Below are 27,007 nucleotides of genomic sequence, written 5' to 3'. Positions count from 1 at the left end.
TATGCACACTTTAACAATTTTTTTTTTTCAGCTTCATCCCTTTTCAATACAAGCCTAGATGATGATGGTGACGTGGATGATGGGTGTAAGTGTGCAAAATGGTGTCATCCCCATCACGCTAGGAGGCATTTCACGACCATTACCTGGACTACTTTCTGGCGTCCTGCCCCAACATTGCACTTGCCCATATCGTCACATATGGCTTGGTTTATTGCACCAATGTACGAGTTGCTACGCCTGGCCTTAGTCCCGTCTGACGACACTGACGCACTCTTGACCAAGGGTGGCACCCTAGTCTCGCCCATCTGCCGGAACAGAGGGAAAAAATGGGCTACTTCGAGGCAATTTACATATGGTATAAATATTCACGAGATATGAGTAGTCACATTATAAGAGACTGGCAGTTCCAGAATTATTTTGTGAATCCTACTGCATTAGTCTCATGAACAAAGTCATACCTGCAAGCTTGAAAACACAAGCAAATTAAATGTTGTACTTCGGAAAGAACCTGGCGATGTGCACTCTGAGAAATATTGTAGATCCTGAAATATTTGTGGGGGGTTTGTTTTTTCCCAAGAAACAAAAATCCCCATATTTACCCACCCGGCGAAATATTGCTCCCGCCGATTACGTGAGTACTAAGTATGAGAGCGATTTACGCATATGCAACATGGACAGGCAGCAGTTGCACACAGACGCCTTGCCTAGTTTATGCACATGCACGCCTACATGCTGAGCACATGCAAGCTTTTTTGCGCTCCCAATCAAGAATTCCATCACACCCAAAACTGTCTTACAACTACCAATTCATAAAATCTTATGCCTGCTGAATATTTGGCATCTACAGTAAAGTCTCAAAGACAAGGATGACATATCATCAAACAGCTCTGTATTCCACAACTAAAATCATGGCAAGTAAGAAAAATTACATATTTCAAAATGTGAATTGTTGATTTGGACTAAAATGGTCTGAATACCAAGCAATGCATTCAATATTGAATGGCTAATAATTCACAAGGAAAAAACACAGGAAAAACAAATCAAGATATAAATCATAAATTATGCATATGCATGGGGGTAATTCCCTTCCCCCAAGAAACTCTTAATAAAATTTAACAAAAATATACGTGCATAAAGAAAAGGAAAACAGAAATATCAAAAACAGACACTTCAAATTTTAACTTAAATCACACACACACACACACACACAAACAAACAAACAAGAATCAGACAGTGATTCCTGTGAAAACAAAAATAGAACAAGGTATAGCACCAAAAAACAGAAACTCTCAGTAAACATAACATAATAGACAGGCATTAGTCCATACGCTATTCCAGAACCCATAAGACTTACATCGACATCAGGCCTATAATTGGCGAATGTCTTGTCCACTGTTCCCTGGGGAGGGCTGTCGACTTCGGAGACCCCGCCCTCATGGGATGCCTCCAGGATGGATGTGATCTGGCAGGCTAGGGACGAGGGAGGGTCAATCTTCTTCAGGCCGGCGTTCTCCTCGTTGGCACCTTCCTCCTCCACCTCGGGCTCCTCCATGAACACTGGCTTCACGGAGGTATTCTAAGGGATGGGTTGGCATGGAAACAGAAATCGACACAGTGGCTCTCACAGAATAGCAGGGAGGTTATATACTGTGGCAACCAACAATGTGCGCAGACAGACAGCAATGCAATTTCAGCTGCAAGTAGCACACAACCTTTACCAGTACATTGTCAAAAAAAGGTTTGAGACCCTAGTGCTGTAGATCACTTTGTCATCTCTTCATTTCTATAGACAACATCTTTAGGGTTATCACTGAGCAGTTACTAGTTATCACTGCTTTTCTGTTTCTTTCTGTTAGACCAGAAACACTGTTGAAGTGCAAAGAAAGACCTGAAAGGCTTTAATAACAACCATGACCTAAATGTAAACTTCAAAACATTTCAATGGCGTATGTAGGCTGTAAATATCATTCAATAAGGGTAAGATTTGTTGCTACATGTGGTGATCTAAATTCCCCTTTAACGACTGTAACACGCTTTTGTAAGCACTCAGTCTGTCGGGATTGCATTCGATGTGAGAGGTATGAAAAGGGCAGGGAAGCCACTGCAGAGGCAGTAGACACATTGAGCATGAAAGGGCAAAGTGCAGGCCTGGAAACTCTTCCTGAATTGTCACTGGAGATGGAAACAGTCAATTTAACACAGCACACAAGTCTGGCAAGTGAATACGTTTAAATACAACATGGACACACCGTGTGGCATCCGATGGATAGATGCTTGTAAACCTTGGCAGTTACCCCTCTCTTGCATTTATAAAGCCAATAGAATAATCCAACACTTTTGTTCAAAAACTTGAAAACAAGTTCGATACATCTACACACACACACACACACACACATGCACACACACATCAAACTTTATGAACCTGTAGACCCCAAATTAGAGGATTAAAAGACAGAAGCACTAAGAGACATACTGCATCTGTACTTGACACACAGTCATAACATGGACATCAGAAGTGAGGTCTTACCTGGATCCACTCATTGTAGACCTTCAGCGATAGCTTCACAGCCCTGGACTCGCTCATCGGCAGCAGAAAACCCTGTATGATTATCACACGGAGACAGAAAAGACAACACACTCTTTGTAAAGAAGGACATCAGGAGGGGTGAAAGGTCTTCAGTTACATAGAGATAATCACATCAATTGGAGCCAGGTAGATTCTCACATGATTGATCACAATATCTATCTCACCCGTGTAGGTAAAAGTTAGACATCTTAGACAACCTTTCTCATTTTAGTCCAAGAGCATTAGGTCAAAAAAGGCTTAAACCTGGACATTTTTGGTAACAAGCTGATTTTTTCAGGATAGATCCAGAAAAATGTCTAGAATAACATACTAAAAGTCCTCATGAATCCTCTTTGAGCGTTTTCCGCAATCCAAGATGGCGTCCAAAATGGCCGCCATTTTCAGAAATTCTTATAACTTTTCAACCAGAGAACCAAAATACAAAATTTAAATGTCTAAATATATGTTTTGAAGCATGAAGAACTCAATAAAACACATACCAAGAGATTTTGATGCACGCAAGTACGGTAATCCAAAATGGCGTCCAAAATGGCCGCCATGTTTTGAAATTCTTATAACTTTCCAGCCAGGTAACCTTAATACAAAATTTAAATGTGTAAATATATGTTTTGAAGGATGAAGAACTCAATAAAATACATATTAAGAGATGTTGACGGACATAAGTACTGTAATCCAAGATGGCATCCAAAATGGCCGCCATATTTTGAAATTCTGATAACTTTCCAGCCAGGTAACCCAATTACAAAATTTAAATGTCTAAATATATGTTTTGAAGGATGAAGAACTCAATAAGATATATATTAAGAGATGTTGACGGACATAAGTACCGTAATCCAAGATGGCATCCAAAATTGCCGCCATTTTCTGAAATATTTCAAATAGGCAACCAAATACAGAATTTAAGTGTTTATGTTTCGAAACATTTATAAAGAACTCAATGAAATACATATTAAGAGATGTTGACGCACGCATGTCCAGATTAAACCGCTCGAGCTCTTCCTAAAATGCAAAATGGTGTGCAAAATGGCTGGCAGTCACAATTTTATCTCACAATAACATGAATAAATGTCAGTATAGTATATAAGAAGCTTTTTATTTACAAATAGTTCTTTTGAGTAAAGTATACAAATAAAACATTTGGATGTTAAACTCAAGGAGTATGTCCTTGTTTCGATAGAAACATTCACCATCAGATATGTTGCTAAGCAGAGAGCCTACTAGATCTTTTTACCACATGCTCTATTTTCGTCACCTCAAGCACATGAAATGAAAATTTAGTGCTAGCCCTTTTTTATTACTAACGCATTTGGTGTTTACCATGAGGTGAGTTACATTTGAAACTGTCAGTTATCACTCAAGAAGTAAAAACAACTCTTTCTGATGTCTGTGCTACATAACTGTTGAAAATTAGTGTCTTCATGTGCGACAAAATAATGTGTAATTCATCAAATGACAGTGAATCTCTTTGCTGCAGTGTATTGCTCCACCTTGAAACAAAGTGTCTAAATTGTCTTAGGGTGGCCTATTCATTTCGTGTAGATTAGGTAAAATTATATTACAGATAGAAATCAGAGAATGTGGCACTCATAGTTATTGGTACATGGAGGAGGAATACTCCTCTCCCACACGAGGGATCTTCTTTTTTTTTTTACTCGAAAGTGAAACATATAGTGCAAACGTTTGGTAAGATATTGAATTGTTTCCATCAAAGAGTAGGAAATATATAAAGAAGTTTTCAGGGAAATGGGCAATATATGGGAGGGGGTGGAAGGGGATCCCCTCCCCCCAACATGAGGGAGATTTTGCATTTTCAGACTTGATATTCAGACATTGATGCACCATATTGGTGAAATATTAATTTTTTGTTTCCATAAAAAGGAACAAAAAGTTATGTAATCATGGAATTGCGCAGTCATAGGGATGCCCGCTTCCACACGAGGGCATAATTTCGTATTTTCAGATTTGAAATTTACAGATCTGTTGCACCTATTTGATGAAATATTTGATATTTGTTTTCTATTTAAAGCTGGAAAAACGAATTCAGGAAAGTGTCGGGGAGGGGGAAGTGTGTGGGGAGAATACTCCTTCCCATACGATGGAGATTTTGGCATTTTCCCATTTGAAATTCAGAGATTTAGCACACTCTTTTGGTGAAATATCTGAGATTTGTTTTTGTCCTAAAAGTAAGAAAATATATATTACTAATGGAAATATGCAGGGGAGGTGTATGGGGTGATGCACCCTCCCACAAAATGGAGTTTTTTTGTTGTTTTTTTTTCTTTCAAGATATATGGGTTTTATGATGCACAATGTTGATGATATACCAGATTGTTGTTTCTATTAAAAAATGTAAGTATAGAATAAAGAATAAAGACTAGTGTATCCAAGGCAATGAACTAGTAGAGGATGGGGGGGGGGGGGATCCCTTTCGACTGGAGGGAGTTTGGCATTTCTATGATCATTAACCGGCCTAGTGCACCTTTGGTGTTATATTGATTGTCCATCCTTAAAGAGTAGATAATTCATTGCCTCAGTATCCCCATCCCCTCCAACTCCAGGGAGCTATTACACTTGAATTGAAATGAAAATAATTATATCAGTTACATACATTCGATGCAATATTTGGGAATTGTTAATCAAAGGGGTATTTAATTTATATTGGGGAAGTGAGCGGTGGAAGGATTTTGTAGGAAGGGCAAATTACCCTTACTTTTGCATTTTGTAAGTGAAAGATCTAGTGCACACTTTTCGATGACAAATTCGGAAATTTGTTAATCTCAAAAGTGTACAAAGTCTATGGAAAGGGGCCGAGCGAGGGACGTTTTGCATTTTTATGATTGCAATTCAATGACTTCAGGATGAATATTTGGAAAATAATGATTGTACAGGTCACACCTTTCCCCAAGGGGGGAGGGGGGATGCATCCAAGCGAACCTTTACCACCAGACCATCTGAGTTGTTGGATCTCGAACATTATGTTGAATATCTTTGTCTTGTGATAAACAAACGGCGGCCATTTTGGGCAACATTTGGTTTTCGCGAAGAACTCACGTGGTTTTATTTGTACTTACGTGCTTCACGATCACTGAATAAGTACTTTGTTGGGTTCCTTATGTCTCAATAAGTGCGCATCGCGGTTACGTAGTTGCAGGGTTATGAGAAAAACAGGAAATGGCAGCCATTTTGGACACCATTTTGGATTTCTGAAGTGCTTAAATGCTTTATTTGTGTTTCAAAATCTCCGAATAAGTATTATATTTGGTTCTCTGTGACTCAAAACGTATATTTCGACATTACAAGTGTGTACAGTTGAAATCTACTTGCAAAATTATGAGAAAAAAAAAATCAGGAAATGGCGATCATTTTGGATGCCATCTTGGATTACGGTACTTATGTCCGTCAACATCTCTTAATATGTATTTTATTGAGTTCTTCATCCTTCAAAACATATATTTAGACATTTAAATTTTGTATTTGGGTTACCTGGTTGAAAAGTTATAAGAATTTCAAAATATGGCGGCCATTTTGGACGCCACCTTGGATTACGGTTCTTGCGTGCATCAACATCTCTTAATATGTGTTTTATTGAGTTCTTCATGCTTCAAAACATATATTTAGGCATTTAGATTTTGTATTTGGGTTCTCTGGTTGAAAAGTTATAAGAATTTCTGGATATGGCTGCCATTTTGGACGCCATCTTGGATTGCGGAAAACGCTCAAAGAGGATTTATGAGGACTTTTAGTATGTTATTCTAGACATTTTTCTGGACCTATCCTGAAAAAATCAGCTTGTTACCAAAAATGTCCAGGTTAAAACTAATGCTCTTGGACTATTTCTGCTGAATGCTATCTGAAGATGTTACTTGGAAAAAAAAAAGCCTGTCTCAAATGATAGAACTCTTGCATGGAGCAAAGAGGAATCAAAGGCTGTTGCTGAATTTCCTTTGGGTGACTGGAGCAAAAGTTACTTCAAGGAATAAGTTATGGGAAGTTAAACAAAATCTGTGGCAGTCACAGTGACATCATTTCTGCTAAAATCTAAATTTGTATTGAGCACACTGAGACCAATAAATGAATTTTCTTTGCGTGGCTGAAAGAGAATCAATTTTATCAGATGCTCTGCAAGGAGGAAACACCTTTATACCATAGACATCCTGAGCAGTGAAGGAATTTTTTCATGTGTGCGGAGGAGAGAAGGAATTTCAGGTGACTTTTCATGAGCAAAACACACTGGGAGTGTTCTCCAAATGATCATCATAGGCACATGATTGAGGTGATCATTTTCAAGTGCTCATTTAAGCACATACCAAACTACTGAATGACATTCATAGCATCATAAATTTCTTCATTGTCTTAACTTTTTTCAATCATATCTACATAACATTGCTTTTGCTTCACTTCATTACTGCAAGGTGACATGTCAACTACGGAAGGTTTTCCTCTCTGAGACATCATTTGATAGCACAGCAAAACACAAGTTCAAGTTACAGTGTAGTAAGTAAATGATGTATCACCATATGAACTCTGCCATTCTTATAGGTAACCTGGTTTTATACAATGGTGCTGGCATTGACAGATGATGCCTCTAAGAGGGTTAAGTTACCTGTTATAGAAACAATACACTTTTGATTCCTGTTTCCTCAAACCCACCACGATGCCTCTAAGCGGGTTAAGTTACCAGTTATAGAAACAATACACTTTTGATTCCTGTTTCCTTAAAACCCACCATGTATGTGTATTGCAATTATTCTAACAACATTTTTTTTTTTTTTTGCAGTTAACTTATCATAAAAAATAAAACGACAAGTAACTGAAAGAAAGATCTACTCGATTACAATAATTGAGTTCATAAAAATATTTAAGTCTTATATCTGGGAAATAAAAGAAGTGATAAATCTTTGAGTTTTAATGCTTTTTTAGGTACTTAACACAACAAAACATGCACCTTTAAATTACATCAGAACACACACAAAAAGTCAAGAAATACTTTTTTAACAAGTACGGGAAACCACGGGAAAGCTTTTACAAACAAAACAAAAAAAGCAAGATAGACCTTTAAAAAAAGTAATGAGAAACTTTAAAAACATAATGAAAACCTTTAAAAAGAAAAAGAAAAAAACCTTTAGCTACAAAAAAAAGGAACTCACCTGTCTCAGCACCTCCTGGACGAAGTTAATATTCTCCCTAGTGGAGTAGAGCACACGCTGCACCAGCTCTTTCCCAGAGGTCTCCAGGTCATCCTGCAGGGGGACCGTCAGTGAGATGGTGCTAGTGCTGAGGGACAGGGTGGAGTTGGGGCTGATGGTCGCTGTGGATGAGCCAGAGTCATTCTCCTTCAGGAGGATGGTGTCCAGCTTCCGCTCCAGCGAATCCCTGGTCCCCACCTCCGGCCTCTCCGAATGAGGGTGGCTGTAATGACGGATGAGAGAAATATGACGAGGACTGACCTACCCTTAAATGATGGATATACCTTGACAGTGAATTTCATTACAAGGTGGATCAGAAGGACTTATACTTGTTGCTTGTTTGTTTTCTTTTTAAAAAGGAGTTTCAGCTTTTTAATGAATTTAGAAGATCTGGTTAATATTGATTTGAAGTTAATACTTAAATCTTTCTTGGTAGGGAGATGGATTTCCATGTCGGATGAATAAGTCACACTACCATAGATGTAACAACGAATGCAGTTCAGTGGAGTCCTCACTTCAAATAACCTAGCAGTAGTTCAGAGAAAGAGCAAGGGTGGGTTAAGTAAGCAGCTTTTCTGGTGTTAGGTTGTTGTTGTTTTTTTCTGTTTCCTCCTCATTTCAAATGATTTTTATCTTGTTACCTAATCCCTACTTCCACATGATATCCTGTCACAAAAGCTTGACTGAAAGTGTATGTACACTAGTACACTGGTTTCCCCTTTGTTAACCTTTATGTTCCTCCTTAAACTATGCAAATGCTGGAAAATAATCTATACTCAGTGTGGACATCTCCCACTAATGTAATACCACAGAGTCTTCTCACTTGCACAAACAACCTGGATTACAAACATCATGCCACATCAGGTACTCAAAGAGGTACTGACTTCCGACATTTAAAACCAGTACAATGTATTGCAGACAGTGTCAAATCATTCAGCTCTCCTGCCCAGACAGAAAGTTTACCTCGATTTTGATGAGCCTTTGCGTGTAGTGATGAACCCAACCACCCAGTTGACGACACTGACTCTGCACGCAGCAAGGTTGTTGGTGAAGCTGGAACTGCTGTTGCTACAAGTACTTCTGGCCTGAGGGATATCTGGAAGTTGATGTTTAAATTGGGAGGAAATAGGGTTCTCAGAGTAAAGGAAATCTACATGGTCATGTGCATTCTTTCGAGGCCCTGGAGCAGGAATTCCACTCGGCTGAATTTTCTCCAGTCAATGCCTCTTTGCTGTCTATTCACTGTTTATTAAGCCTGCCGCACACTATAACACTCACGACTATGCAACTGACAGACTTTGGATCCGACATAAACCACAATAGCCTCAGAATAAGCACGCTTGTTTATTTCAGATCCAAAGTCTGTCAGTCATATAGTTGTGAGTCGTATAGTGTGCGGCGGGCTTTACAAACACCACTTGGTCACAATACTTTTTAGTTGTATCACTGAATGAATACTTTGTATGTATCTGCATAAATACCGGTAATCATGTGGCATACATGATTCCAATATGGTCATATAAAAAACTTTGACCCTGTACAAGACCACATGGAATGTATGCTCACTTAAACATAATGCTTTCATTGATTAAAAAAAAAAAGTGCACCACACAGTTAAAAATTGTTTTCCATCCATTCTCGTGCAAGCTGCCCATCAAAATGTGGATAAGATACAGTCTACCTGTGTTCTACAATCATTAATTCAATTTCTCTGATTGCTTGAGTGCTCCTCAACAATTTGTAATTGAGGCATTGCTCCATGCCCCATGGAGAAAAGTGTTCCCAACAGACTTTTGATTGTCCATCCCCTAAAGGCGATTCCTGATGGTTTGATTGAAATTCTGAACAGCCAACTTTTGGTGGTACTGTGATTCGTTGTTATATACTTCACTTTCTTTTAACTTGTGATATCCAGTTGAGGATCATACAACACATATCAATAAATCATGGTGCGTCTACATCTAATTTCCCCTTGCTTCCCTGCAAATACCTAGTAAACAAACAAAAATCAAAGAAAGTCATTCTTTTTGTTATTGTTATTCACTTGTGTGTGTGTGTGTGGGGGGGGGGGGTAGCAATTATCAAACAGTGCCCTTGGCAGCCTTGGTGTTCAGGCAAAAGCAAAATGAATGCAACATACCTAGTATAGGCGAATACAAGCTGGTGCTATGAAGAAACTCTGGAAATATATGCGGCAGATAGAATCTCTTGAAGTTCTCCAAAAGAAATATAAAGGAGTCATCCTTCTTGCTCGGGTCATTCCACTCTATTCTTGGTACCTGTAGTTTTTAAATGAATAAAAAAAAAAGAGAAAAAGATGGAAAAAAGGAAGGAAATATGTTTCTTACGCAAATTCAGCCAAAACACACACAGTGGATTCATTGGGTGGCACAACAGTTTCCATTATATACTCTTTCTCTCTTCCTTTCTGTCTCTCTAGCTTTTTCCCTCTTTCACACATTATATTACTTTATCTGATGATTTGGATGTTGTTTCCATCTGGTTGATAATGCCCACAGGTTTTATTTTTTCTATTTCATGCTTAAAGGACAAGTTCACCATCATAAACATAAGGATTGAGAGAATGCAGCAATATTAGTAGAACACATCAGTGAAAGTTTGAGGAAAATTGGACAATCGATGAAAAAGTTATGAATTTTTAAAATTTTTGTGTTGGAACCGCTGGATGAGGAGACTACTAAGGCTCATGATGTCATATGAGTACAATAGTATAAAGAAAATGTAAATAAAATTCAACATATTTTCACTTTTTTCGCATAATAAAAGAGCTCCTGACTTACCTCTTTCTAAAGGCAATGGGAATAATATTACCCATAACATATGTCAGTAACGAGTCAAGGGAATGTGTACTTTTTTCAAAAGATGAAATTTTGTGAAATTCTCTTTATATTTTCCTTATATTGTTGTACGCATGTGACATCATACACTGCAGTAGTCTTCTCATCCAGCGGTGACTGCACAAAAACTTCAAAAATTCATAACTTTTGAACGGACTGTCCGATTTTCCTCAAACTTTCAATGATGTGTTCTACTAATATTTCTACATTCTCTCAATCCTTATGTTAATGAAGGTGAACTTGTCCTTTAATAAGTAGACAGAGCTGTGAGCACATCAAGCTCATTCTTCACTGCACCTCCTCCCCTTATTTCTCTGAACTGTAATGTACCATCACTAAAATAATTCTCAAACAAGGTCATGCTGTCCATAAATTGCCAAACCAGCCGAAATGGGGGTGTCTCTCAGTTTCGTGGAAAAAAAAAAAAAAGAATTAATAGATATATCACATGTTTGAAATGCAAGACTGTGTAAGCCGCATATGGTTTTCTCTATCAAAGTGGCCCACAGAGTCGCTATCCCTAGGCACTGTGGGCTTGGGCAAAGATGGTTAAAGTCAAAGCATAGTTCTCAGAAGGGGTCAAAGTTCATTTTCCATCACTTGGAATTTACTTCCAACACATCGACAGGGTCTATCAAGAAACTTTCCTCGCTGACGCGATTCACCAGAATGGAGTTTTTGGTGGGAGTGTTTTGAGATCAAAAGCATAGAATAATTTCAATTGTAGCATATGATTTATATTCCAGAATAGCCTTTACCATTAACCCTGCATTCAGCATTGTACGAAGGTAGAACCTAACGTGATGATCTATCGTGTGCTGGCAATCATATTTTCCAACAAGCTGCATGCGATTCATTCTAGTATGAAAGATTGATGGATATCACTGTGGTCTGATTTGTGAACTACCAACAATCGATATGTAACATAAGTAGCAACCACGATGGGGTAAGCTCTGAGATTATGGACTTCTGGCAAACCTTTTCGGCTAATTTTTTTTTTAAAGTTTCACTACCCAACTGAAATTGTTTTATTACAGCATTATTTTATACATTTCTTGTGCAGACATGTACATCTTAGAGCAATAATCCACAGCTCTGCTGGCATACTCGTACAAGAAATATGTTTTTGCTTTAATTTAATAGTGCCGCATTTCTTTCTTCTTCTTCTTTTTTCAAAAGATATTTGTCCTTCTGTAGTTTTTCTTTTTTGTTTGATTGTCTTTCAGAAACTAACATCACTTTCAGGATTCTTCCTTTTGTAGGAGACACACCTACCATTCAATGGGATCCTCTGTGGGCATCATTTAATCCTAATGGCAAAAAGGCATGAAGACATCTGTGTGCCGACGGCAGGAGCACTCCCAGCAATTCATAAATACACATGAAATTGCAAACCCATATGAATATGTACGCATATTTCACAGGAATATCACAAATTAAAAGGCTGAACCACTGAAGTCAAACAAAAGCAGTTTATCAATTTCATAAATGTTTTCATATAACACCTAAAAGCACTGTCTATCATAGGTAAATTTGATCCTGCATGACATTTGACAGTTTAAATTGAGATAAAGGTACATACACTTACGCTGCATACTTAGAATATATATATTGTGGTAGCAAGAGTGTTTTTAGTAGTATTTCAATACTACACACCCTCAGCTGTTTCTACCAGTATAATTAAACTGATCATTAGATATTTCAGTAGTCCCACATACTGAACACTTTGAGAGAAACAATGTCACGACAAGAACAGGATGATGAGCTCTACCGATGTACGTCTACCATCACTATTGTATTCATTGTGAAACCTGGAACTTCATTGGATGGATTATATGCATTATATTTTCACAACCGGTGTTTGTATAATATTGTCATATATAGCCCCGATGAGCTCCGGTATCTTAATGTAACATGCTAATTGACATTAGCACAGTTTAATCAATACTTCCTCTACAATGCGACATACCTGTGTGACTGTGTACTCCAGTAGTCTCTCTAGCAGGAGTTTTGTGAGATTCTCTGAAGATTTCTCCCCCGGTTGGGCTGGTACAATGGGATTTATTTCAACCTCAAGTACAGGACCTTGTGCGCAAGCAGACAAAAAGGAATGCAAAGACAAAATGACTCATGAACCATTTGGGGTTAAAGAAGATTGTGCTCCTACTGTAGATGCTTAATACCAATCATCCTCCTGTACTGGAAATTCTAACATTGGTAATGCTTTGCCATTAAAACCCACATACACACACACACACACACACACACACAAACATGCAAAAAAAAAATAAATAAATAAAGGCATTGTTTACCAATTGCAGATGACACAAAAAACCAGCTTCAGTGCTTCAAAATAGTTCAATAATGTGAGTTAGGAATAGAAACAACCAATGTAACCAATATAATCACTGTTAGATATTGTTACATAATACAAAATGTGAACAACAGTTATAATATACATATTTGTAGACTAAATTGTCTACAGTTATGGTTCAGTGGGAGAAATAGTGATATCTTCATATATTTTGGTCTTTATTACCACATGTTTGTTTGTTGTTGTTGTTGTTGTTTATTTATTTCTTTTGGGGGTGGTTTTTTTTTTGTGATACAACTGACCTACACATATGCATCAAATGTGATTTCTCAAACATTTTTTAAATCACTGCTCCCAATGGTAAACAGTACCTTTAAGACAATGATTTTTAGACTGTCTAAGTGTGCTTTCTTTCAGGCAACAGTGTCTGAAGTGACAACTTCATGGTTGGTTTTGTGCTCAATAGGCAACTCCATCCTGCTAATATGTTGCTTTGTTGGAAAACACAAAAATCAAAGAAGTTTGCCAGTGAAAAATCAGACATATAAAAAAAGTTATGAAATGATAAACGTTGAGAGTTTAAGACAAACTGGCAGGGCTGTATGATGTAGGTGTTAAGCAGCTCTCCATTTATTTCCACACAAAACTTCACTAATTTTCATTTTCTCAAATACTTTGGCACAAACAGAACTTATCAACCAAGGGGGACATGTAACTACATCTTACTCTTGTTATTATACCAAGAACAATCTGAAGAAAATTTTCCTTGTGATAAAAAAAATGAAAATTTGTGACCTCAATTAAAAAGTAAATTGAAATTATGAAAACTAGCTGAAGACCAAATGTTCTACAAATCACCAGCATGAAAACTGAATAATGAATACTGCGAGTCTGGCATGACCTATCTCCTTTATCACCAAGAATAATGTCAGCATGGTTATTTATCCGTTAATATTTCACTTCAAAACATAAATAAATATGCATTTTCATCCTGACCTATTTGCTGAAATTTCTGTAATGGTTGCCATGGAGACATGAAATTCTGGTGTATGAATAAGTATTAGACCCACAGGGAAGGAGGTGGGAGGTCATTATGCATCCACGCATCCCTCACAGGCAGTGTTAAGGTGCGGATTACCTTTATGTAGTCTGCTTGTTTTAAGCCAATTGTGACATAACCGGGAAATTTAGCAATAGCAAGTGTCCCAAACACTATACATAGGTTTCCAATTCGTTTGATTTACCAGCTGGCTAAATTATATTTAATGAATGCAACAAATCCATATTTGGTATTTGGTAGGTAAAACAATTGCTTTACAGAGTTCATGTCACAGCTGCCTCTTCACACCCCCCCCCCCTCCTAAAAAAAAAAAAATGTATGCTTTAAAAAGATATGAACTGATAATAATGGTGGCAACTTATATTGCATTTAACTAATAAGCACACATACTCTACTGCACTCATAACATAAAACTCAAGTATTAGAGCATGCTTTCAAACAATACTGTACACATGTGATATTTTGCAACTATTGAAAGTTGACAGATATTTGTGACATATAAGCCCGAAAAATATTGCCTCCTATAACACTTCATGATATACATTGTATATTGCCTCCAATGAGGGAAATGGCCACTGTTTTCTATAGACAATTGAATGTGGTTCTTGATCAAGGACTCAACCACTGGCACAATTATTTGACTAAGTCCTAATTGGCAGAACATAATTAAGGCGTATACAGCATTGAAGAGCAATTACTCTGACATACGGAAATGGTACTTCTCTTCAAACGAAGCCTCTCATGATTAACAAAGCATGCAATTTCATTATTACACTACAAACTGAGTTTGTTTGTGGCACGGTGTACAAGTCCAGAAGCCATTCATCCCATAATCTCAAGAAAAGAGTCACGGATAGCACACTGTATATATGCAATTTCCTTCCAGTGGTAATGAATATTTCCTGGGCTACAAAACAATGTGGCTTTCCTGGGACCACACATACGAAGATTTCACCTCACTTACTGTCATAGTTTGGCGAGGTTCTAGAAGCGTGTGTCATGATGGGCTCCAGACTGGTTCCGTAGACCCCAGTGGGGACTGGGAACCCCGGTACTAGGGTGGCGTACAGAAGATAACATTCCTCAGAGGCGTTCTCCTGGAGGATCTGGAACCACAGCAGGAAGAGACGCATGCCATCCATTCGGTGCTGGGAAGAGTAGGAGGAGGCAATAACCAAGCAATAATTTCATCACATTTGCTTTTGGTGTCACTACCACCATTTTATCAACATCATTATCATCACCCTCATCATCATCTTTATCATCACCATAATTATCAGCTAAGCAATATCATTATCATTATCACAATCATGCCCATGGTTGATTCCTGCTCAGTCTACAGTCACTAAGAGCACCAGTAATATTCACTTAATAATGGGTTATATGTAATTACTTTGGTTTATCATATTGCATTGTAATGAGAAAGGCATGAAGTATCTTGGCCTATTCTTGCCCAAGCACTATTTAGAATGATAATAAGATCAGCTATATCGCTACTATGGCAATGCCATCATCTGATACTTTGCCACGGCCTATTGTAAACAAGATATTTTCGCGGCATGAAATATTTCACAAATTGGACCCGACAGCCTTTTTCGCAGCATGAAATTTTCGGGAATTGCCACTGGCATTCAATGCATGTAGTGTAGACGAGAACTTTTGCGTGCATTTTAATTTTGGCCCTTGAAATTATAGCAAAATTGAAATGCACAAGGACATTCCTGGGTTTTTCAGTACCTTAAAACCCTTTTTTTTTTAATATAGCGTTCAGCCATTGTACATACTCATAAAAAGGCAAATAAGGATGCCCCTATGGCAATGTAGAATATTCAGGAAAAAAAAAAGAAAGTGTGGTACACATATATATTATCAATCTCTGCTAAGCTTTCCGGAAAAATTACAGACAATGGAAGACAGTACAACTCTGGCTTGTATTTTGTCTTTCCATCATGCGTTCAGCTACAAAAAGAGAAAGGATGCAAGAACAAAGACAGCATTTTCTCAGAACCAATAAAAATGTTCTTAAGCCCCTGCCATTTAATGGACAGGAACATAAAGCTTGATATATTAGGGGATGAGAATTAATACTGGACAAACTGCAGCTTTCTGACATATATTGCTTCTGGAAGTGATTACCACAGTGCTTAGAGGAGAATTTTACAATCATGTATAATTTTATAATTATCTTTAGAGTATCATGTTGACACGACTTTTTCCAGGGGCATGGCTGTAAACTTCTCAACAGATTTATGAGTAGGATCATGTCTTGCAGGCCAATGCCCCCAACAATAGGCGTGTCTTCATCAGCCCGAAGTTCAAACTAGCGGGACATTTTGCGGTCTTAGAAAATAGCCCGATACAGCGAATGTGCGTCTTCATCAGCTCGAACAGCCTGCTTCGGGAAATTAGTCCGAAAATTGACGCATGCGCACTTTGCAATATTACTCTGCCTGGCTCGCGGTTCGAAAGTGGATTTCCCCGCTCAAAATCTCCTATATCACCGTATGTACGATTCTACAACCAGGGAGGTGAGCAGTACAGCAAATTCTCCCCAAAGGGATATTAATAACGCTACTCTTTCTTCTGTCCAGTGAGGCATCTTATATGAAATTAACGAATTGCAATGTTTAAACAAATCCAAAATGCACACAATCTGCAAGAATCTTCAGCTAAGGTATGAATAGAGTGGACCAGAAGAAGAAGTTTACCAAAAAACAAACAAACAAACAAACAAACAAAAAACCAGCTAGCATGCAAGGCACTGAGTTTTAATAGGGAGGTGAGAGAAATAACCTCCCTGGTTTTAAAGATGACAACAACAGTAGGCCTATAGTACACACTTGTGATCCTTGAATACACCGTGCGTGTAATGTACTATACACTAGCTGCTTGTACATGCGCTTTCCATTGCCAGCTGGCGAACCAGAAGCGTGGAGGGATCGAGAAAATTTCGGGCTGATGGAGACGCACCCAAGATAGCGCGCTATTTCACGAATTAGCGCTCTAGTTGACGAACTAGACCAAGATTTTGGGGGAAATTTTCCCGATCAAATAGCGCGCTATCTGCGTCTTCACTACGCAGATAGCGCGCTATTTTGACATCGGACTAGTTTGGTAACCGCAAGATAGCGCGCTATCTTGAAACTTCGGGCTGATGAAGACACGCCTAATGTGAAATTTTGTTGATGTTTTTCTCATTGTGAACAAATGATGCAGTATTCAATACCCTGGGGTACCAACTGAAGAGTTTCCATGTTGATTTTTTATTTCTCTTTTCCTTTTTATGCACTGTACCCTGGATTTCCTAAAAATGGGTGAAAGCAATTTTAGTGCCATACGCATGCAAGAAGATTCTGTTGCATTAAGATCTTAATACCACAGTGTAAATGGATACTAAATATCAAACAATCCGAAAGATTTAATACACTTTTTTTATTTCACTATAAATATCTCTCATTACAATACCAAACAGTGTAATGCTGATGCCCTGTCACTATAATGGTGGCATAGGCAGTTCTTGCATGTGCCAAATTCTCAACAGCATCACCAGTACCACTGCACTAGCATTACTAATCCACAGCAAAACAAAAAAAAACAAAAAAACAAAAACAAAAAAAAATACAGTCAAGGGCAGGCATAAAAAAAAATAATGACAATTATCTCTTTCTTGCTATATTTTTGTTGGACTTTTGCTGTAAGAACATACCCCTCCCAAAAGCAGTATTCCATATTGCTGCTTTAATAACACAAACAATACAAAGAAACCCTATATTCCATAAAACACATACTGACAGACAGACAGACAGACACACAGACACACACACCTGTAGACACTTACATTGTATATCATTACTGGGGCGACAAGACTTCATATCTCAAAAATGTCAAATGTTCAGGAGAGCAAGAAAACATGACAGCCAAAGCACTATATCAAATGGGATAACCTTCCCTTTGACATGCCGTGGTGGCTTCAACTTTGGGGGTAAGACAACTAGGATTTGGGCATGACATCACTTAACTGATTATCTGACCATTAATCCAAAAGTCATTTTCACCAAAATTTGAGATACAAGGTCTCGTCACACTAGCAACGATATATGTTTACTCTTATCCAGCATTGCAATGCAAGAAATATCTTCTTCGTGTATTACACATCTATATATTCTACATATACGTGTACATCTCTCACACACAGCATCTCTGTGCCAGCAAAGAACCAAACCATCACCGATATTTGCACCAGCTGATAGGAGCAATAGGCATTCTCATCATGCTGTGTAGCACATATGTGTGATATTTGTGTGCAGCTTGAGAAGACACCAGTACTTCCTTAAGGTGCTCCCACTAATAGTGATTGTCCTAACCATATGGAACCAGAGAACAGCACAGGGTAATGCACAGCATTGGTATCAAGGCCTCCAGATCACTGCGCACTTGAATGGATGCCATGTTTCCCAGAACCATCATGCATAAGAACAACTTCCCGTTCATTTCTTTAAAACCGGTGAAATTGATGGTGAATTCAAAGTCAGCCATAATTGTGATTTATGCCCATAACCTTACTTACAATAATGGTATTTGAACATTATAACAGAGAGAAAAAAAATATATACAAAGATGGTTCATAGAGATACGATGGGCCACAGCCAAGTCCTAAAAGTGGAGACTCTTTTCTACGAAAAAAAACCAAACATAACAAGAGCTGACAAAGGCATGGCCACTACTGATTCAGACGAACAAGAAGATCCCAAATTTATGTCTGACTGTGAGTGATCATGAAAATGAATTATTGCTGTGGAGCATATCTTCATGACAAGAATCCATTCTACAAAAGTGAGTCAAAACCTTGTTTTTCTGTCACTTGAGTTTTACTTGAACACATGGTGAAGTGTTTCTCACTGCCAGCTACACACAATATTAACTTCCATCATGTACCACACAACTCTTCGCAGACAGAGTATACTAGAATTCAAAATGAAATTGCACATCTTATGCCTATCATAAAACAGTAAGTACCTTGAGTCCATTGCCAACATGCAGAAGTTTCTTCATGATTCGACCTGGAAATAGAGCAGTCAGAGAATAAAAGGATGTCATTGATGACAATTAGCAACATGATTGACATCAGTACAAATTTCACGATACCACACTTGCTTGTCTTTATGCAACATATGAAATAAAAACAATAGAGTTTACTTGCACTTCACATGGCTTTTGAGGGCATTGTCACTTACCCTTAATCTCTCACAGAACCTTTTGATAGACCAGCTTCCCTGTCCCTATTTTTGGTAACATCTGCTTATTGTGATTGCAAGTTAACTCTATTCCCACGTGAAATTCCTTCAGTTCTAGGTCAAATGATATCGTCCAGTATAAAATTCTTTTTCACTCATCATAGCCAATTCACAATGTAACATCGCAGACAACATGATCATCACTGTGGACAGCATCAACATGCAAAATGGCCTCTTTAAAGGTGATTTCTAGAAGTAAGCAGACTACGATTGTAAATTATTGTCAAATTATAATGATTCAAAATCAATTTACTGTTTTAGATATCAATTGATTATACTGTCCGCTAGCATTGCTTTTTGGAAATTTAGAAACACTGACAGTTTTTAACACACTATAACCCCGTTTACAGTGCCGGGCTGGGCCGAGCCGTGGCCGAGCCAAGCCTCAATTGCGATTTGTCCGTTTACACTGCCAGGCTCGGCCGCGCTTTTAATTCAAACCTTTCAATATTTTGTCGTAGTGGCGCTCTGCTTGTAAACAAATGCAATTTGGTATAGTCTGGTTTTCAGACCCTTTGCCAACTGGATTCTGTGGCGACGAAGTCACCGTTAGGGCAAACTCCTTTGCCGAAGGAAAAATCCTTTGCAGGGCAAAACCACCTTAAACTATAACTAGTTTTCGACGTTGAGGGGGTTAATATCCTGAATGGCGAAATAGTACGGGCAGATGGTCTGGAAGCCAGACATTTGGCCGCGCATTTGGCCCAGTTTGCGTTTACACTGAGAAAAGGCCGGGCTTGGCCGCGGCTCGGCCACGGCCAAGACCACCTCCAAAGCATGGCCATTTGCGCGGCCAACTTTGGCCCCGCACCCAGCCCCGCACTGTAAACGGGGTCTTAGATACCAGACTTTCACAAGACAGTTATTGACATGTATCTAGATGTGATTTAGGCATTTTTTATTTAAGTATTTATAAGAATTTATACAATAAGGATGACTTCAAAAAGATGTAATGACGGGGTGTACACAATATTTACTTTTGTACTTTAATTTGATAGTAAGTTGTTAGACTTACTTTCTTCAGTATATGTCTAGACATAGAAATATTAAGCCTGTTATTTTGGGCTGAAATGGTGCAAGAAATCCATAGGCAAAGATATTAAAAGAATGTATGATCCCTCGGCCATCTCCTGGAATAACTAACCCAGGAAGGTTGGCAAAATCATAATCACTCTATGGGACAGAGACTGCCTTCCAAAACAGATCTATGTTGAGGAAGAAATGCATAACCATCCCAAACTTCAGTATATGCCTACAGGAGAGAAAAGATATGTGTACAATGTACGTACAGCGGTTGTACGCCTGTATGTATACATACAGTATACATATAAAATGTAGATACAAAGTCGTATTCTTGAATTTCAAGGTGACAACACATTCTTATACATACCGTATGTAGCTTTTGAATGGTTTCACACTAGATACGTGATGCAACTAGCTAAGTGACAAACTATTGAGATTGTGTAAGTAGCTATATTCTATTAAACCAATTTGCATAATTATACGATATAGATGACTGGAAATTTTGTGTATCGTCAAGTAACTTGCTAAATAAGAAGCACAGAAACCTGTAGGGCATCTTCACTTATTCTGAACAAGCAAAAGGAGAACATGTATTGTAAAAAATGATGTATCACTCATTGCCTACTGTTTTCATCTTACAATGTATGTCTGGGATATGATGTGGTTTAATGGTCACTGTCATGGCTGGCGGAACTGTGGGGGCCGTGGAAGCTCGGGCCCCCACACTTTTTGTGCACCAGACAAAGGAATACATAAGGTGTCATCACTTTGGGCCCCCACACTTTTTTTTAACCCGGAAGTACGTAAGTGGCACTAAAAAGAAATAGATAGAGATTTTGAAGTATGACCGATAAAGTTATGTTTTTTTCCGCTGAAGACCCCCCCCCCCCCCCTTTTTTTTTTTCTTTGCTTGTCAGCTGAAGAAACCCGGAAGTGGAAAACGCTCCGCCGGCCCTGATTGTACTACATCAGTGAGAAAGGAAGAGAATCTTAGGGTGTGTTTATGCTCAATTTGCGAAGGCAGAATCAGCGTTTTAAATCGCTGATTCAAAACGCTGTTCACGGGAGCACTGTTTATGCTCACTTTCTTTGAGTCTTGGAAAGAGCGTTTGCGATTGCTTTGCTGACCTCAGCAGAGGCAGGTTAAATTGGGGCGCGCGCTGCGATCGGTGGCCTGGCCTGGGAGAGCAGCTGGGAAAGACATGCGTATACATGCACAGTACATGGGAAAACTGCACAGGTAAGGGTAGCTGGCTGGCCGGGTGTTTAGAAACGCTGTTGTGTTATGCTTCCCCATCAAACGTGATTAGTCAGAAATGCCGATCGTAAACGCACCTTTTTGTGCGTTTTGGATCGGCGTTTTGAATTGGCGTTTCTATCGAAGTGAGCATGAACGCAACAGCGTTTTGCACTAATCACGTTTCAAAATGCTGATTCTGGCCCGAAAAGGGGAAGCATAAACACGGCCCAAATCAAAGAACTGCCTAAATGTCACATGTTTAAGTACAGAAAGAAGATGATATCATCTAGAATTGTGCTAATAAAGGAAAATTATTTTGTAATCTCAAATGCATTAATTGCATTTATTATCAGGGTTTTTATTAGAATGGATTTTTTTTTTTGGTTAGAAAACACAGAGCAGAAAAAATATATATCAAGAAAATTTAATGGGAAAATACACATACACTGTACAATGGCACATGACCATTGCCATGTTAACTGAATATAATCTAAAAGGCAGCAAGCATGAGGGTATTCTACAAATGTGATAACACATCTCCACTTCTCAAATCTTCAGAGCAAACTCAATGGAAATATGTTGTGCCCCTGAGGTAAAAATTCCTGACTTTATGAAAAGAAATACCGAGAGAAGAAAGCAGCATGCCAACAACAAATGACATCCACACCTCATGGTAAATGCACGCACATGCAGTCATCAATATATACTAGATATCGTATACTTGTCAAAATGTAACTTACCTATACTGTGGAATTGCCATCTAGCATGTATCAACTCGGGCACGAAGAGGAAGATTTTCTGGAAAACAGAATGAAAAATAACATTTTATCAGATTTTATTTCTAATATCCAGAAGATTTATACAATTACACTTCTACAATGAAAAAATTGCAAAATTTGAATTTGCGCCACACATTTTGGATTTGTAGCCTTAGTTTTAGAAGCCACAACAGAAATAACCTCTGCAAACATGAAACAGCTCCATGAAATGGTTCAGAGTAAAATTGTATCTTCCCTAGCCATTGTGGCTCTGCTGTTATAAAGTATGCATACTCAGTACACTCTGAATAGTTTAGAAGTTGATGACCTGTATATCTGATTCACTGCCCTCTCCCTTGTCAAGATATGTCATAACCTTCCACACCTATTTTACCTGTGATAAAATTCTCCTGCCTTTCATGTATACCGCATATATATATATATCTGCTCTTATCTTCAGTGTACAGACCACTATATGAATCATTGATGATTTGGTGCACCTTTTGGAACGCTGGTAATCATGGAATTAGTCTGTACCGCGGCCATGGTTTGCATGTCTCTGAACAGTGCATATTACTAGTATTCATTCCACAATGGGGTGATAAAGCCAGGTGCCATGATTGGAAATTATCTAGCCGCAGTCATTCCAATTTCCCTGCTCAGTATGAGGCAGAAAGTGTAACAATCTGTCACAGTATCCCAGACAGTGTACCCTGAGTATCAAACAGCATGCCCCTGATCACTGTATATCAAGCCTCTGGTACCCTGAGGCTGCTTGCAGTGTCAAACCTCCACCGGCAAGTATCAGTACATCTCACACTTTTGAATGCCAGGTTAAAAAACAAACAAACAAACAAACAAACAAACAAACAACTGATTATGTAATAATGGAAGTTAACTCACAGAGTTGGGTGATACAGGGATGGTATGAATCAGGACACTAAACCACAAAAATTGTCACACATCAACACACCACACAAGCACACACAGTTTGTATGATGGTAATTGGCATGTACAAACCTATGCCACACACACCAGTGATCGATATGAAAGGGACAGCTTCGAGAAGTTCAGGGACTTATTAAAGGGTTAAATTCTTTCAGAAAGGGCTAAAATTTTCCAATACTATGAAACATGATATATTCGCAGCATGAAATTTTCGTGAATTGGAGCCAACGGCCTTTTTTGTGGCATGAAATTTTCGCGAATTGCCACTGGCGTTCAATGTATATAGTGTAGACAAGAAATTTCCCAAGCATTTTAATTTCACGAATCTTGGCACTCGCAAAATTCGCGAAATTAAAGTGCATGCTAACATTCCTCATTTTACAGTACACAAATAATGAATGTTTATGAGTGCAATGGATAAAATATTTCATGAGGTGAAAGATGAAATGATCCATTCATAGAGGCGCAGCCCAGTTAAATGGATCAAATATTTCATCTTTCACCGAATGAGATATTCTGTCCATTGCATGAATGAAAAACATTTATTATTTGTTATATATAACGCCTAAAATAGATAATTGTAATTAAATTGATGTTTTATTAAATTAAAAATAAGAGAATCTGAGATCGTGAGAGTGCTTACTGAGTGCTTTACGCTAGCGCGCTATCGCATACATACACTACAAACACAAGCACGTACATGTATAACACGCGCAGTGTGCCGGGCTCTCAGCGAGCGTGCAATGGAGCAAATCGTATGGATCCAAAATTGCACAATAAATGGAGCCACAATTGCACGGATGATGACGTCATAGTGAAATGGGCTGAATGATAAATGTCAAACAACCAATCAAATGACAAGGATCTCTTCAGGTGTTATATAATACCGTCCAATGAGGAGTGAGATATGCATAGAGCAAGAAAACATACAATCAATGTTTAATACCTAGATGAAGAAAAGTGCTTTGCCTTTATGAATAAATTCAAACAAACAATACAGGTCTTAATTATCAAGACCATGAAAACTAGTTTAGAATACTCCTTTGAGCAACAACAACAACAAAAAAAAAAGTGCTTGAATATCTAACAGAATGGTGAAAGCAAACCTGTTCTAATATCCATTGTCAGTGTGTAAGAACATGATACTGTACAAAGTCCTACATACAGCTGTATGCTACTATGTGTGAAATGCCTACTTCAACACTTGGTACACAATGTGTACAGTACAGTCCAGACTGTTCAGATACATTCAATCAGTCCAAAGTTTCCTTAAATGTCTTCATTAGGTGATATTGAGTGTAACTTCAAGAGCATATTTTCTTGCTCAATGGAGTTGTATCTTTTCTTTTGCCAAACACTGTCGAATTAGCTTGTACAGCACCAAAATTTTCATCTTCAGAGAATAGCCTTATATAAATGATACCTTTCATTATTAAATAGCATATCAAAACAACTAACCAGACATGAGTATTTTAACTGCCCCATTAACAGTGCCAATCAACAATGAGTAAAAAGATAATTTTGACACTCATTTCTTTCTGAGATATAAGTACAATGTAAGTACATGTCAAAAGTTCTCCTGCACACAATTATGTACAAATTGTAAGTATACCTGACATTGAGTTGTGATATGTGATACCAAAAGTCAAATAGGCGGCCAACCTGTCATCTATGTGCAGTGTTGACCATGGTCACTGAGTACAGAATTGACAATGAAGTATTAAACAAATATAGTAAATTCTACCAATCACATTCTCTGCATACTTTGCAGTTTCTGTGAATGTGGAAATTTTGTGTAGGTAATTTTTCCTACTCAGCCAGGTAAGATGAATTTCGTGGATGGTCAAAACAATTCAGTGAGCACTTCAAACAGCTCAATGCTGTCATATTCAGTTTTCTACATGACTTTGGCAGCGCGAACATGCTTATACAATTGCATAATATATGTGCACTTGTTTAATGTTGCACAAAATGTGCGAAAATATCCATATGGCAAAAATTTCCACCTTTACAGTATTTGTACATGTAGTTGTACCTGGAGGGAAAAATACAGAAACAAAACCAAACCAAATGCTGGTGACCTGCTCAAGGGAAGTCACTTTTCTGTTTCTATTGGGTGATCCCTATACACGTACAAATTGTACATCTACATGTATAACATACTGAACTTGATTCCAAGTTTAATCCTGAAATTTGCAACATTCATGTTCCAGAGGAAAGTTAAGTCTACATTCAGAAATTCAAAGAATTGTTATTCTCTTGTGCATGTATGACTTATTTAGCAAACTGCTTCATGTTTAATAGGTTACACGTGGAATAGCTAAGATTGAAAATAAGCATACATGTGTACATGTAACAGAGCTTCGGCAGTGGTCTCTGCCAGTGACACACTTCTAAAGAATTTAGTAGGCAGTTGAGAGTTCTGTTACATTTATAGCTAGATAATCAAGCACTTCCATTATAGGCCTACACAATCTGTATTAAGGTTGTTTTACAGCTCTTCAATATGCTAACATTCTGGACTGATAAATAAGGTTTTATTGCAAATGTTGCTGTCCTATTCAGGGTTCGAAATTGGCGATGGTCCGCTGGCCATTGGCCACCCAAAATCACGTCGGACTAGCTAAAAATCGTAAAATTCTGAAGTTACTAGTCCATCTGGCTAGCCAAAATATTGCTTCAGTGTCAAAATTGACTCTAAGTAGTCCGCCTGGCTAGTTTAAAAAAAAAGTTAAGTGCGACCCCTGCTATTATTAGAAAATTTCTGTGTTGCCAAGCAGACTGACTTCAAGACACAATGTGTGTATGTGCACAGGTTATGTGTGTTAATACATACAGTGTATACAAGATACATTTGTACATTGTAGCTATGATTGTACAGTACTACAGTACAGGCTGACTTTTATGAAATTAAAGACTGATTACATAACACTTGCACAGTGGAAATACCAATAGGTTGGTGGAGGTAGGTACATTTGTAGATCAAATGGCTAGACCTGTATTACTATGTACAGTATTATTGGTGGGTAGCAATTAAAGGTAAAGTAGTTGGAAAGAAATGTGGAATGAAAGGGGGGGGGGGGGGACTGCATTTGTATTAAACATTGACAATATCTCTCTCACTACATGGGTGCATACAGATTTGTATGGGCTTACAATGTAATTCTAGCTGTCGTTTTGCACACTACACCTGTAAGTGTCTATTGTGAACATACAATGTACCACGGTATACAGTACATGCAAATTCATGAACAGCAAGCACTCGCTGCTGATGGATATTCGATGGAAAATATGAATAATTCACCTGAAAAAAAAAAAAATACCGCCTTTCTGCCAACGCTGCGCTTTCCATAGGAGATTTACACTGTGCTTGAGCATCAAACCTGCCTGCTTAAAAGGCACCATTATATACATTGTAGATGATGACCGGCGGGGAAGGAAACATAGTCCTGTACCGAATGTTCCACCCGAAGGGTTTGAAATGCTATTGAGGGAGCTAGGTTATAAGTCCCGAGACGAAGTCGAGGGACTTACAGCCTCCAGAAATAGCATTTCAAACCCTGAGGGTAAAACGTTTGGTATGTTCCCGACAACAAAAGTTATCATCTGTTATAATATGGGTTAGTCAAATACCATTAATATCAATTGATTTCACGCTCTGAAAGTGGCGCATCAAACCGTACACCGGATACCTTATTGATATCATGGTACGCTTAGCGTAAAGGTCCAGCATGCGCAC

The 27,007-nt window shown here is 38.2% G+C and overlaps 1 protein-coding gene across 1 annotated transcript in view; it reads right to left on the bottom strand.

The window, feature by feature from the left end:
- The window catches only part of LOC140226827 (ral GTPase-activating protein subunit alpha-1-like), a 102,676-nt gene that overhangs the window by 66,528 nt on the left and 9,141 nt on the right, over positions 1-27,007 (bottom strand). The window contains 10 exon segments of the mRNA XM_072307258.1: positions 144-305; positions 1,355-1,576; positions 2,528-2,599; positions 7,735-7,996; positions 8,737-8,869; positions 9,914-10,052; positions 12,601-12,716; positions 14,970-15,153; positions 19,022-19,065; positions 22,303-22,360. Coding sequence (XP_072163359.1) covers positions 144-305; positions 1,355-1,576; positions 2,528-2,599; positions 7,735-7,996; positions 8,737-8,869; positions 9,914-10,052; positions 12,601-12,716; positions 14,970-15,153; positions 19,022-19,065; positions 22,303-22,360 — 1,392 coding nt within the window.

This window comes from Diadema setosum, chromosome 1 (genome assembly GCF_964275005.1).
Source record: "Diadema setosum chromosome 1, eeDiaSeto1, whole genome shotgun sequence".
Classification (NCBI taxonomy): Eukaryota; Metazoa; Echinodermata; class Echinoidea; order Diadematoida; family Diadematidae; genus Diadema; species Diadema setosum.
The sequence above is the reverse complement of the archived record's forward strand: the minus strand, read 5'-3'. Positions and strand labels throughout refer to the sequence as shown.